This window comes from Nyctereutes procyonoides, unplaced genomic scaffold (assembly GCF_905146905.1).
Source record: "Nyctereutes procyonoides isolate TBG_1078 unplaced genomic scaffold, NYPRO_anot_genome, whole genome shotgun sequence".
In the NCBI taxonomy this organism is placed as follows: Eukaryota; Metazoa; Chordata; class Mammalia; order Carnivora; family Canidae; genus Nyctereutes; species Nyctereutes procyonoides.
Window position 1 is genome coordinate 6,490,162 of NW_026575025.1, and position 12,989 is coordinate 6,503,150.

General features: G+C 58.2%; 1 protein-coding gene across 2 annotated transcripts in view; it reads right to left on the reverse strand.

Annotated features, from left to right (window-relative positions):
- Positions 1-2,639: 2,639 nt before the first annotated feature.
- Positions 2,640-12,989, reverse strand: part of NADSYN1 (NAD synthetase 1) — a 38,050-nt gene continuing 27,700 nt past the window's right edge. Inside the window, exons 17-21 of one of the 2 annotated variants that reach the window (XM_055311851.1) lie at positions 8,296-8,427; positions 7,611-7,680; positions 4,596-4,724; positions 4,009-4,185; positions 2,640-2,851 (exon numbers count right to left, since the gene is read on the reverse strand). In XM_055311851.1, coding sequence (XP_055167826.1) covers positions 2,801-2,851; positions 4,009-4,185; positions 4,596-4,724; positions 7,611-7,680; positions 8,296-8,427 — 559 coding nt within the window. In that variant the 3' untranslated portion in view covers positions 2,640-2,800. Of the gene's footprint in view, positions 2,852-4,008; positions 4,186-4,593; positions 4,725-7,610; positions 7,736-8,295; positions 8,428-12,989 lie in introns of those variants that run through there. The other variant, XM_055311858.1, reaches the window with a different exon arrangement.

Sequence of the window (12,989 nt, forward strand, 5' to 3'; positions counted from 1 at the left end):
CTGGCGGAAGTCACGCCTTCCGGGCAGCAAGAGGCAGCGCCTCCAAGTCAAGCACCTGCAGAATAAATCCTGTCACAGCCTCTTTACATAGAAACTGAGGATAAATCACTGGAGCCGACTTTCCATGTGAAATGCACCTCTTTGGGCCTTTTCAGCCTATCGTCAACTTATCCTTTGGAAGGCTCATCAAGGAGGCTGATAGAGTCATGCCGGTGGTCACCCATGCAGAGTCGATGGTTTCTACTTTTGCCTTAAAATTCTGTTGGTTTGCATCTGGCATATGTAATGCTGCCAAAACTCTTCTGGGTGTAGGTGGGTCCCTTGGAAATGGGGTGCCCAGTGACTTTGCCCATTTTTCTGGCATGTTCCAAGGTCTCTTCCTAGACTTCTCAGGGATTCATCCTGTTGGGTGCAATGTCTTCCAAAACCCTATTTTTATCTTTAGAATTCCAGTGAAATGAATTTTTGTTGACAGAGTTCTGTTTGGAAGGACAACATAAAGCCGGTCACGGGTTGGGGCTGCTTCAATAAAGCCTCACGTTGCTTTTGTTGTCCAAGGTTGCAGCACCATCCAGCAGGGAGGAGAAAGGCTCAAGGGGTCTCGGTGTTCAGGACAGTCTCCTGGATGCCAGGAGGTCCCTGGGATCTGAAGCCAGCTCTGTGTTTACCATGGGGCCTCGTTCTCTCCCCGAGGAAGCAGGCTGGGTCCTGTGTGCAGCATGTCTGCAGGGCTAGGACCCCTCACAGACATGCTTTTGGCTGCGGGGAGAAACTCCCAGCTTCTCACGCTGAGCTCTGGTGACAACCCTCTAACTGGGGGTCACCAACTATAGTTGGGGGGACACTGCCTATAACTGGGGAGACACTGCCCTATACCTGGGGGGACACTGATCCATAGTGGGGGGACACCGCCTTGTGCCTGGGGGGGGGACACTGCCCCATAGCTGGCAGACACTGCCTTATACCTAGGGGGATACTGCCCCATAGCTGGGGAGACACTGCCCTATAACTGGGAGACACTGCCCTATAACTGGGAGACACTGCCCCATAGCTAGGGGACACTGCCCCATAGCTAGAGGGATACTGCCTATAACAGGAAGGGACACTGCCCTGTAGCTGGGGGTACACTGCCTATAACGAGGGGACACTGCCTATAACTGGGGGGGGGACACTGCCCTATAACTGGAGGGACCCTGCCCTGTACCTGGGGGGCCTGAAGATGTCACGTGGTGTGCTCACTCCCTCCCCAGGGTGTCAGTGAGGTGGCCGTCCTGCCTGGGATGCCTGTGGGGTGACAAGGTCTGCACTAGGGCATCCCCCTTGCTGACAGTCATCTAGAGGGTGGTGGGGTGACATCAGGGTTTCCACCTCAGCTACCAGACCCCACATTCACATCTCCTGGATGTTGTCCTGCCACCACCGCCTGCCGGGCCAACAGGGTCAGGAGAGCTGCCAGGGGTGCACACCACAGGCTTGCCTCCACTCCGTGGGAACCATCCTTGGAGGAGGAGCACAGCCGTAGGTGCCCCCGGGGCCCGTCTGCTCAAGGAGCAGCTAGTACTGCTGGGTCTTTACTTCTGCATCCTCCTGGGGTAGGACTGAACTCTGCTCAAGGAGTCAACTGCTTCCTGGCTTTAGGAAAAGCACCATATCGGTGTCTTGGGGATGCCAGGAACCTGTCATGGTTCTGGGGCTGGGAAGCCGGAAGTCGGGGTGCCAGCATGCTCAGGTGAGGACCCCTGGCCAGGCTGCAGCCTTCCTGCTGTGTCCGCACATGTTGGCAGGCGAGGGGCTCTCTGCGCCTCCTTAGAAGGCCACTAACCTGTTCCTGGGGGCAGAGGGACAAGGGGTTGTTTTGCTCCTGTGTCCACAGGGGGTCCTGGGTTCCAGGAACGGACACCATCTCATGGTGGCAGCCTTTGGGGAAGGAGAGAAATGTATCAGTCCCCCTGCTTGGGGCATGGCTTTAGTGCAGCCTGATCCATATTAGCAGCCCTGCCGTCACTGTGGGAAGGCGAGGCTTCGCAGGCCCAGACCCCTGCCTGGACCAGGACGTTCGGAAGGGCTGTGGGCTGTCTGGCCACTCACCATCCACTCTTCCTGCTTCTCTCACACCTCCTGGTCCTAGGGGGACCCCTGCACTATAGATAACTGGTTCAGGGATGGGCGTTATGACCCAGCAGGAAAACACAAGCCCTAATTTCCTGCTGGGTTTAAACCTGGGGGTTTGCAAGGCTGGGGCCATAGCACCCCAATGTGGAGCATGAGGAAAGCCAGCAGAGGCAGGGGAGCTGAGCAGGGCAGCGGGGGGCAAGAATCAATTTCTAAGGACATGTGCACACCCTGGATCCAGCCAGACCTGAAGTCGTCACAAGCCCTGCACCATTCCATATGTTAGTCAATAAACTCCTTTTCCTGTTTACAAGTTTCTTTTCCGGGTAAGGCTCTGGGCAGAGGGAGCTGCACAGATCCCACCCTGTGGGTGTGAGTGGCCACCCCCCTCTTAACTTCACTCTGCTCCAGGGAGGCTGCGGTCCCCTGGGGCTTAGCCTCAGAGAGAGGATTCTGGGAACTGAGGGGGTTTAGGAGCAGATGGAAGAGGCGGCTCCTCACCCCCACCACATAAACCGACTCCGCTCCCAGAAATCACATGCTCTTTATTTGAGCCTTTTTTAACGAACTAGAACTTCCATCAGATGTGAAACAGGATGCTGGTGCACTCTCTGGGCAGATTACTGGCGAGGCCGACGTAACACCAGGGACCCTGGTGGTGGGGGGCCCTCCAGTGCAGGAGCTGGCGTCAGTCCACACCATCCAGGTCCTGACGGCCTCTGCTCTCCAGCTGACGAACCTAGATGGGAAGTCACACGAATGTCCATGGACAGATGCTAACAGCCACACAGTCCAAACACACTGGTTTGCACCAAATAAGAGTGGACGTCACGGGACTGGACAAGCAGCCCAGGAAGCAGTCCCCACCGTGTGCGAGGGTGTGGGAAGGATGACAAGCACGTGCACTGGACAAGTCTGGGAGGACATGCCTCAGTACATCGTGGCGATCCTGGCTGTCCGAGGAGACCATGGCAGGTTGTATCTCTGCCTGCGTGGGCCTGCTGAGGGGTCCGCACCTGTCTGTATTTGGCTGCATGGCCTCCAAACCCCACTCCTGATGAGGGGGGACCCACCACTGAGTGCATGTAGGCCAGCTGAGCCCCGCCTCTCACTTATACCTTGTCTGGACCTGGGCTGCCTGGGCATGGCAGGTGCAGCAGCGTCCCAGCCCTCTGCCCACCAGATGCCAGAGGTGCAGACCCTACCTGAGGTGCCATAGTGGGGAACGTCTCAGACAGGCCTGCCCTGTCACCCTGAGGTGACCTGCCCTCACCCCGAGAACTGTGACCCGGATACGCAGTATGACTCGGTGTCTGTCCTCCAGATCCATGTCCTCTACAGAGACGCCTCTCTCAGCTACCAGAGAGTGCATCCGTCTGGCCTGCCATGTTCACTGGTGCAACGCTGTGCTCATCACAGCCCAGCACGGCCAGTGTACCGAGGGCTCCCTGCCGGCACCTTCCCTCCCACGGGCTATTACGACGCGTCCCATGTGCCCTGTGCCCTGGCTCCAGTGCTTGGCCCTGGAGAGGGAAGGTGGGAAGGGCCTGGACTTGCTCTTCAAACTGATTTTACTAACCCTTCCTTCATCCTACTATTATTTATGAGAAAAAGCAAGGCAAGGCAGGTGCTTTAGACACGCAACACCGTCTGGATACACAGGTTGTCTGGAAGCGACAGCAGGTGGCCCCGCAGCCACATGGCTGCTTGTGTGAGTACCACGGCACAAAGACACACACGTCCCGCTGACAGGCTTTAAACACACTCATCCCTTTGCAGAAATTGCCAGTAAAAAACATGGCCGTGAACGGAAAGCTTTTTGTCCTCAACGGAAGAGAGCCGGTGATTCCCTGATAGATGCTGGACGTGGAAAAAAGCCACTTGCGCCTAACTCACCTGATCTTCTATGCACCGAAACTGCCAAGGCCAGCTGCTGTTGTACAGAAACGGCCGCAGGTCAAACCTGTTGTCGTCGGGGCTGTAGCTCTCTGCGTGGTAGGCGGGCGTGAGCGTGGTCATCTTGTGTCTGTTCATGGCGTATTTCAAGAAAAACTGCCTCACTCTGTCAGCCACCTGGTGGGCAAGGAACACATGGGCTGGAAGCTGGTGAAGCTGCCAGGACCCAGGGCAGGGCTCTCACCTGTACGCCGCTGCACTGTGTGTGAACCTCCCCAAGGGCAGTTGGCTGGGCTGTCACACATGGGTTCCTGACCCCAGTGCTTTGGGACACCGTGGTGGCAGACCTGAGGCTTCCAGGTGGTTCTTTGGGGGCCACCGGGTGAGCCCCAGTGGGCCTGACTGGAGCTGGACAGCGGGCAGGGCCAGTGTGACAGGTGCCAGGCCCCACTCAGAGGAGCTGACCACTGGGTGGTAGTGTCACGGGGGACAGAGCGCCATGTTCAAGGCCATGTCATGCAGACTCGCTCCCAGCCAAACTCTCCCCATAAAGGGACCGTGCCTGCCGGCTCCCGCACGTGTCCTACCTGCCTTGGGGAACACACGTCTTTCCACATGTTGACAAGCTTGCAGAACATGCTGTAGGGCCCGGCCTTGGCGATCTTCCGGAGCCTGCCGTAGACAGAGAGCTCCGCATACGTCATGCCCATGTCTTCCTGCAGAAGGAGAGGCAGCGGGATGGCGCTGGAGGATGCTTGTGGCCCCCAGTGCTGCTGGGGCCTGAGACCTGGGAGAGGGACAGGTCCCCCCTTGGGACCAGGGCATGCTCCCCGTCACTGCCTGGCGACATAGAGCCAGCAGCAGGAGAAAGGGACCAGCCTGGCTTCAAGCGCTGTGATGGACTGCGATGTGGACCCGACAGGATATCTCTCCAGGTTCCAAGCCCAGAACCTGCAAGCTGTGGGCTTATTTGGGAAAACAAAGATCTCTGTAGATATAACGAAGCCAAGGGTCTTTAGATGAGATGGGCCTGGATGTGGGGTGCCTTTATATGAGACAGAATGGAACACATGGGGAGGAGAACCCGCATGAAGGGAGGTAGGGGGACGTGGCCGCGGACCAGGGAAGCCCCAGCAGCTAGATGAAGGACCCTCTCCTGGAGCCCCCCGGGGAAGCGTGGCCCTGCAGATGACCTGATTTCGGCTTCCCAGCCTCCAGAACGATGACAGGGTACGGTTCTCTCATTTAAGCTGCTGGCCAGTAGTGTCTGGCTCTGGCAGTCCCAGGAGACACCCCCTCAGACTGGCCCTGTGCCCTGCCCCAGGGAGCCCGCTATCTTCAAGGGTGGACAGCTCAGCACAGGCACCTGAGCCATGCTGGCCACAGGATGCCAGCCTCACACTGAGGCTCCCACGAGCCAGCCCTTTGTGCATTTCTAGTGTTTGGTCTAACCCCTGCTCAACTCCTGCTGTGCCCTGGAATATATATATAGTCAGAGCCTAATGAGAGAGACAGATGGTGACACTGGCATTTTGTGGCACAATAGGACAGCCCTCACCTCCAACCAGGGTCTGCAGGACCCCCTGTGACCAGTGACCAGGCCCTCCCTCCTGCTCCCCACTGCTCACCCTGGCCTTCCCTGCTTTACTCCTCAGCTTGAGGAGGCCTGTCCTGACCCCTATCGGAGGGACACTGCCATCATCAGGTCACCTGAGCACTCTGAGCCACCTGGGGACCTCATGGTTACTTCCCACTTGTTTGTCCCTGGGACTCACATAAATGGCCATGCCCCAGTGCCTAGCGGGTCCTGCCTCGGACCTCCTTCATGCTTTCTTCTGCATGAGGTGGATATTTTCCAGGGTGACATCTTGATTCCTTATATTCAACAATAATACTTGGAGGCTTTAATACCCCACTTTCAACAATGCATCCCCCCAACAAGGGGATGGAAAACGCGAACCGTACAAACCAACTAGATGTAACACATCTCTCTAGAACTTCTGCCCACACCTACAGAGTGCACATTCTCCTCGAGGCACCCAGAACGTTGCGCAGGACAGACCAACTGCTGGGCCATGAAACTGGCCCCTGTGAAGTTTTAAACACTGATAGCATCTGCTCTCCAACCATCAAGGACCAGGATTACAAATTCAGTAACAGACAGAAATTTCAGAAACTTAGAAATGTGTGAGAATCAAACTGCAGACTCTTGAGTAACCAATGGGTGAAGGAGAAACCACAAGGAAAAGGAGAGCATGCCTGGAGAAGCAGGATGCAGATGCAGCCTACAATGTGGGGCAGGGGGCATGGCGGTAAGGGAGGAATTCATAGTTGTGAACCCCTGCATTCAGAAAGAAGACCTCACTTTCCACCTTATGCCACATGGGGAGAAGTGCAAACCAACCCTCAAGCACGCAGCAGGACAGGAAAAGAGAGGACAGGAAGGGGCTGCAGAAAGCCTAGTGCTCCCAGACACTGCCAACGAGCCACCCCAAATGGAAACTCAGAAAAGAGTTCCATTTACAGTTGGACGCAGATTATTGTCTGCGCTTAGAAATAAATTCACAAGACAAGTGCATGCTCACACCCTGAAAACAACAAAACACTGGAAGATGGTAAGAAGCCTGGAGTGAGGAGGGAGGAAGACACGCCATGTCCAGGCCTCAGAATACCTCATGCTCTCAGGTGGCAACACCTGCCAATCTGAGCTAAGGACTCAGTGCACCTGCTGTGGAAATCCAAGCTGGCGGTGCAGGTGCAGCAGAAAATGACTCCTTGGTCTCAAAATTCATATGGAAATTCAGAGGGCCCAGCGCAGCCAAAATTATGTTGGAAAGGATGATGAAGTTGGAAGAGTCACATTTGTCGATATCCAAACTTACTACCAGGCTGTGGTGACCAAGGTAGTGAGGCACAGACACAGGGTCAGACACACGGGTCAGCGGGACAGAGTCCAGGAGAGGATCTACACACCTACAGCCAGGTGATTCCCACTAGGATACCAAGACGCTCAGTGGGAGAAAGAATTGCCTCTTTGACAAAATGGTGCTGAGCCATCCGTTTCTCTGCATGCAAGAGGACGAGGCTAGATCCCTTCCTCACATCATACACCACAACTAACTCAACCAGGTCAGACTTAAATATAAGAGTAAAACTATATACTCCTGTAAAGAGCACAGGTAAACCTCTGTGACCAAAGGAGCTGCAGCAGGAAGGTCAGCTGTCACAGACTGCAACAGCTCACGGCCACCCCACCTCGTCCACAGAGCTGCACACCACAGCCTATGGTCCCGAGCAGCCCTCAGTGCTGTAGGCCAATGTGGGATGGGATGGGGGAATCAAGAGCGATTCTTCTGAGGCCACACCCCTGCCACCTGCAAGGGACTTGCCCCACTCACCCCGCCTCCTAGGCATCAGCCTCAAGAAGGCTGAATTGAAATGTCAAAGCATTGTGACTGGCACTGAGCCCTGGGGTCCCCGGCCAGGAGCCTGGAGATAGAGCACAGGTGCTCGGGACAGAAAGGAAGCAGTGGGAGAGCCCAGCACAGACACGACAAGGAGGGGATGGGGAAGAAGTACGGTGACGAAGCCACCACCACTACCTCGTCAGTCTGGGACACCTGTCCGTAGGTCAAGGGCTCCAGCTCTGCGGTGGCCGGTGCTGCCAGGATGCTGTGGCCAAGACACACAGAGGCCAGTCATGATGGCTGCCACAGTGCCCATGAGCCTGGGGAGAAAATCCCCAACCCAACTGTCCCAGTCTCCAGCAATGCCCCTGTCAACACACTTCTGTCAGCACTGCCGAGCCAGGGCTAGCGGTGCTGGGCTTTCTTGGGGAGAGGGACCTGGATGTCCGGGGGGCTTCAGGACCAGGGGCAGGAGGTGATGGCCGGGAGCCACCACATGGGGCTTTTCCACTGAAGCACCACTCACATTCAGGGCCGGTGCACTCACATTCAGGGCCGGTGGTGCATTCTGTGGGGCCATCCTGGGCATGCAGGACACCCAGGAGCACCTACCATCCTGGGCGTGTGGGTCACCCGGGAGCATCTACCATCCTGGACATGTGGGCCACCAAGAGCACCTACCTGAGAGGTGCTGAGCACACTCTGCTGTGAGATGTCGCCCAATGTTCCTGGGGGGCCTGGTGGAGCCCCGGCATGAAGGGGGCAGCCTGGTCACAGGACCCCACGTGCCCGCTAAAGGGCAGGATGGTTTTCATCAGCCAGAAGGGAGCTGTGGCAGGGGCTATGAGGGTGCAGCCACGGGCTGGCGGGCAGCACTCACCGCTGCAGGGCAGGAAGCTGGAACTGTTCCATGCAGAAGTGGACGAAGGCCTTGAGGTCCGTCTTGCTGATCCCTCCTATGGGGTTGATGTCTGCACTGGAGCAGTCGTACTTGGTCAGGTAGCCCAGGAGACTGCAGGGAAAGAGCATGTGGTTTCAACGAGGCTGAGCCCAGGGCTACAGATCCTGCCTGCGGCCCAGTCCCCAGTCCTCAGAGTGTGGAGCCAGAGCTTGGCAAGCTGGAGGGTTTCGGAGAAGCCTGGCACACTGGAGCCGTCCGCAAAGAGGCAGAGGCTGAGGACCAAGGGCAGGTACTCAGCATGCCTGAGAAGGCAATGAGACCAGCACACAGATCTGGGAAGGACCCGCATCCAGCTGGGAGCGGCGTGTCTGCAGGGCGGGCTGGGGACAGCAGAATGTGGGGCCGAGGTGTGGGGTCCCTAGGAGGGGGGGCCGGACTTCCGAGCACGTGGATGCTGAGTCAGCAGCAGCAGGGCCACCTCTCCGGGCCTGCTGACTCCCCCTCCCAGAGACGTCCTGTGGTGGGCAGAGAGTGGCCCCAAACATACCACAGCCTCTGCCCAGAACCTGTGAACACGTGACTCTGAGGGCAAAAGGGATTTTGTGGATGTGATTAAGCTAAGGTCGTCAAGGTGAGGTTTTTATCCTGGACCTCAGGTGGGCCCCTGATGCAGTCACAAGCATCCTTAGAGGTACAGCAGGGAGGCAGGGGGCCAGAGCCAGAGAAGCCGGGAGCAGGGGAGGGGCGCAGATGTGGCCCCACTGGCTTTGTCCCGAGCCGAGGGATGTGGCGCCTCCAGAAGGAGCCAGCACTGTCGACACCTGGAGTTCAGCCAGTGAGATTCGTAGCGAACTCATATCCTACCGACCTGCCAGCGGGCACGGTGCCCTTGAGCCGCCAACTCCTGGTCACTCATTACACACACCCTCCAGGGGACGCATCCCTCTCCACCCACCGTGTTCTCTCTCTGGACCTCTGAGTGACGGCAGGTCTCCACTCACATCCCAAGCCCTGGCCCCCATGGGGTGACTCCCAACCTTGGCCTTCACCCCTGAACCTCCTCGGTGTTGGCCTTCCAGGGCCTGGCCTCTGCTGGTGTCGCCAGGCACATGTGTCACTGCTCCCAAGATCACACTTCCACACCAGCGGCAAAACACCTGCTCACTCCACCAGGCTGTCCTACGCCTGGTCTGGCTGAAGATGCACCTGCCCCGACAGCATGGGCCCCATCCAACCTCCACGCACACAACCAGCCTTCCGTTCAAGAGAAAGACTAACCTCTCGTTCCTTCAGGCTCCTGCCAGGGAGCAAGGCCTTGGGTCTAAGAGCCCCAGGGCACCAACAGAGGGGCAGAGAACACCTGGTTGCTGCCTTGAGCGGGAGCCCCTCTCCTGCACCCCGGGGTGGGCGCCCCACCGCTCCGTCCTGTTGGGAAGGGCAGCTCCGGGAGACAGCGATCTACCGGCCAGAGAGACGATGTCTCCGTTCTACCACAGGCCTCCTCCTGTCACTCAGATGCATCAGGAGCTGATGGTGTCGGGGACAGACAGGTGCGGCACCCTGGTCAGCTAGGAGACCCACTTGGGGCAGGGCTCCTGCCTGCTCTGTCTTGGCACGGAAGTCCAGAAGGGAGGTGGCCGCCTCGGAGATGGCAGGCCACGTGTATGCATGAAAGATGGATAGACTTCTGCTCAGATGTCAGCCCCAGGTGGTGTGCTGGCTGGACTCAAAGGACAGCTGCGCTGAAGGAGTCATGTCCTGGGCCGAATGTCCGTGTGTCCCCCAAATTCACATTTTGAAGCCCCAACCCCCAAGGCAACTGCTTGGAGGTAGGTCTTCAGGAGGTCATAGGGCTAACTGAGGTCACTGGGGTGGGGCCCTGATCCCATAGGCCTGGCGTCCTCACTAGAAGAGGAGACCCCAGGGCTCTCCACATCTGCCGAGGGAGGGCACTGGGACAAGGCACGTCTGCAGGCCAGGAAAAGGGGGGGCCTCACCAGGAACCCCATGATGGGGTGGACAGCCAGCTGCACCCCCAGAGCCAGGCTCTGAGTTGTCCTGCTGTGGTGCCCATGGACTGGGATGGTCAGCTAGCAGGCATGTTCACAAACTCCACCACCCCAGCCCTCCCACTCCTGGGACCTAAGTATGCCCCAGGCCCCCATCCTCCTGTCCCATGCCCCCGTGCCCCCCAAGCCAAATCTCTCCGGGACATGTCCATTCCCCTCCTGCTTTCTCTCCAGCCATTGCCACCAGGTTCCTGCCCTGGCCCCTCCTGTAGAGTCCCCTAGCCCCGTGGCCAGCCCCAAGGCCCCCCTATACCTGAGCACAAGCCCCAGCAGCCCCAGAACAGCCTCTCTGCCTGCCTCCAGGGGCCTCTACTCTTAGTGTCACTCCCACCGCTGGCTGCCCCGCCTCGTCTGTGGCTCTCTTGTTCAGGAACCCCGAACCCTTCCCTTCTCTGTCCATGTTCAGTCCCGTGCTGGTCCCAGCTGGTCTCGCAGCTTTAAAGGGCATTGTGTCACCTGGGGACTTCCAGATTCAGGCGTGTGACTCACGGCTAGACTCCAGGGCCCCGTGTAACTGCCTACTACCATGCACCTCCACGGGGGTGTCTGGAAGATGTGTCAGAGCCAACACTCCCAACACTGGGCCCTGACCCCACACCCCACTAAAGGCCGGCCCATCCTTTCGGTTGCTTGGGTTGGCCAGGCGTCCTCACCCCACGTCTGGTCCACCAGCACATCCTGTCACTTCTCCCGCCAATACCAAAATATACCAGGAGCCAAGCACGCCTCGCTGTCCCCAGCCTCACCCTGCCCCACCCTGCCAGGCCGCCCCCGCCAGGCCAGACCTGGACTGATAGGAGGTGAACTTGCTGCATCACTCTTCAAAACCCTCCAGGGACGTCCCCCCTCATGTAGGGAAAGGCAAAGTCCTTAGGACACCAGCTGAGGCCCCACTGCAGGTCCCCCACCACACTCCCCGACTGGACCATACAAGCCACCGGGGAATCAGGGACCGGCCACCTTGCTGCCCGTGGGAGCAGGATGTCAGCTAGCAAGTAGGGGCCTGCAGATGGGGAAGGGATGCTCCGTGCCCCCTCATGGTGCATTCCCAGCTCACCAGCCCCTCCAACGGGACAGGCTGCCCTCCTGGTATGGCTCGAGGTACAGTGCTTGGCCTCATGGCTCCTCCGGCCCCTCTGCACTCAGCACTGACCGCCAACATGCCCCTGGCCAATCAGGGTTCTGACCTTGCCCTGACCTCTTGCTCTGGGTGACCAGGGGCTGGGGGCCCCACCCAGACACCTCAGGGCCTCCTGTACGGCAGGCTCTGTGCAGGAAGAAGGGAGCACAGTGACCCCAGAAAGGCCTGCATGCACGACTGGGGCTCAGCTGGCAGCAGGGATCTGGAGGGGCATTCCCATCACCCCCTAACCGAATGCCCCCACTCTGCATTGTTCAGCTCTAGTCAACCGCAGCCATGAGTGCCACCCGATGCTGGGTCCTGTATCCCAGCAGATCACAGGATACGGGGGGCACCTCATTCCCACAGCCCCCGCTGCACCAGGATCTGGCATCTGTGGGCCACCTGCCTCGTGCTCACCCCGATCACCTCTCCTCACAGCTCCTCAGCTCCCGGGCCCCTCTGTCTCCAGCACCCTTGCCTGGCTCCCCTGCACTACACGTGTGAGTGACAGAGCGTGGCCCCACCCCCAGGGTGTCCTTAGCCTCCGCGCTGCCTGCTTAGTTCCCTGATCTATCTCGCTCGCTTCTCACCACGCCCCTCAAACATCCAATGCCTGCCCCCCACCCTTGCTCGGCTGGTGACCCTGCTTCCTGCTTCACCGAGGACAGTCACTGCCCTGACCCTACACCACCCCCGACCTGCATCTGTGCCGTCTACCCTGCGGCCTCCTGTTGCCATGGACATGTTGGCTGGACTCCCAGTAAAGCCGACTGCTTGCCTGGCCACTTGCTCTCACCTCCCCGTGACACCAGCTCTTCAGCCACGTCTTCCTGCCTCATTGGCGACTCTGTTCCCTCCCCATTAGACAGATCTCTCTCATCGCCCCTTAAAACACCTGCCCTTGTCCCATTGCTCTTGCAAGCTACCATGCTGTACCTCCCCTCTCTTGCAGTGTCAAACTTCCAGAAAGAGCTGACCCCCAGTACCCTCACCCACCACCCACTCTCCTCCAACCTGTCCTAGCTGGGCTCCCAGTATCTCCCTCGGACAAGACTGGGCTTTTCAGACAGATGACTATGGCTCCCTGTCCTAGTCAGCTCTCACCACAGGACATTTGCACAGACTGTTCTCTGGGCTCCTCAGGCCCTTATACACCAACTTCTCAAAAAGGCTGTCCCTGGCCACTCCAGTTATAAGCCCACATTCCCCAACTCTCCCTGTGCTTGCCCTGGTTTTCTCCGTAGACTTTCCACACCCTACACACATGATGAGTTTCCTATTACTAGCCCCCTCCCACTAGAGTAAAACGGGAATCGCTTTTCTGTTTTGTTCATGGTACCGAGAGCAATGCTGACACGTGGTACCCAGCCAACTGTTCCTTGAGGGGCGAGCACATCAGAGTGCAACAGGACCAAAGTTAGAATGAGAGGTTAACCTGTTCACAAGAACCAGCAGGGCAGAGTGCGTAGACCTGAGGCTCT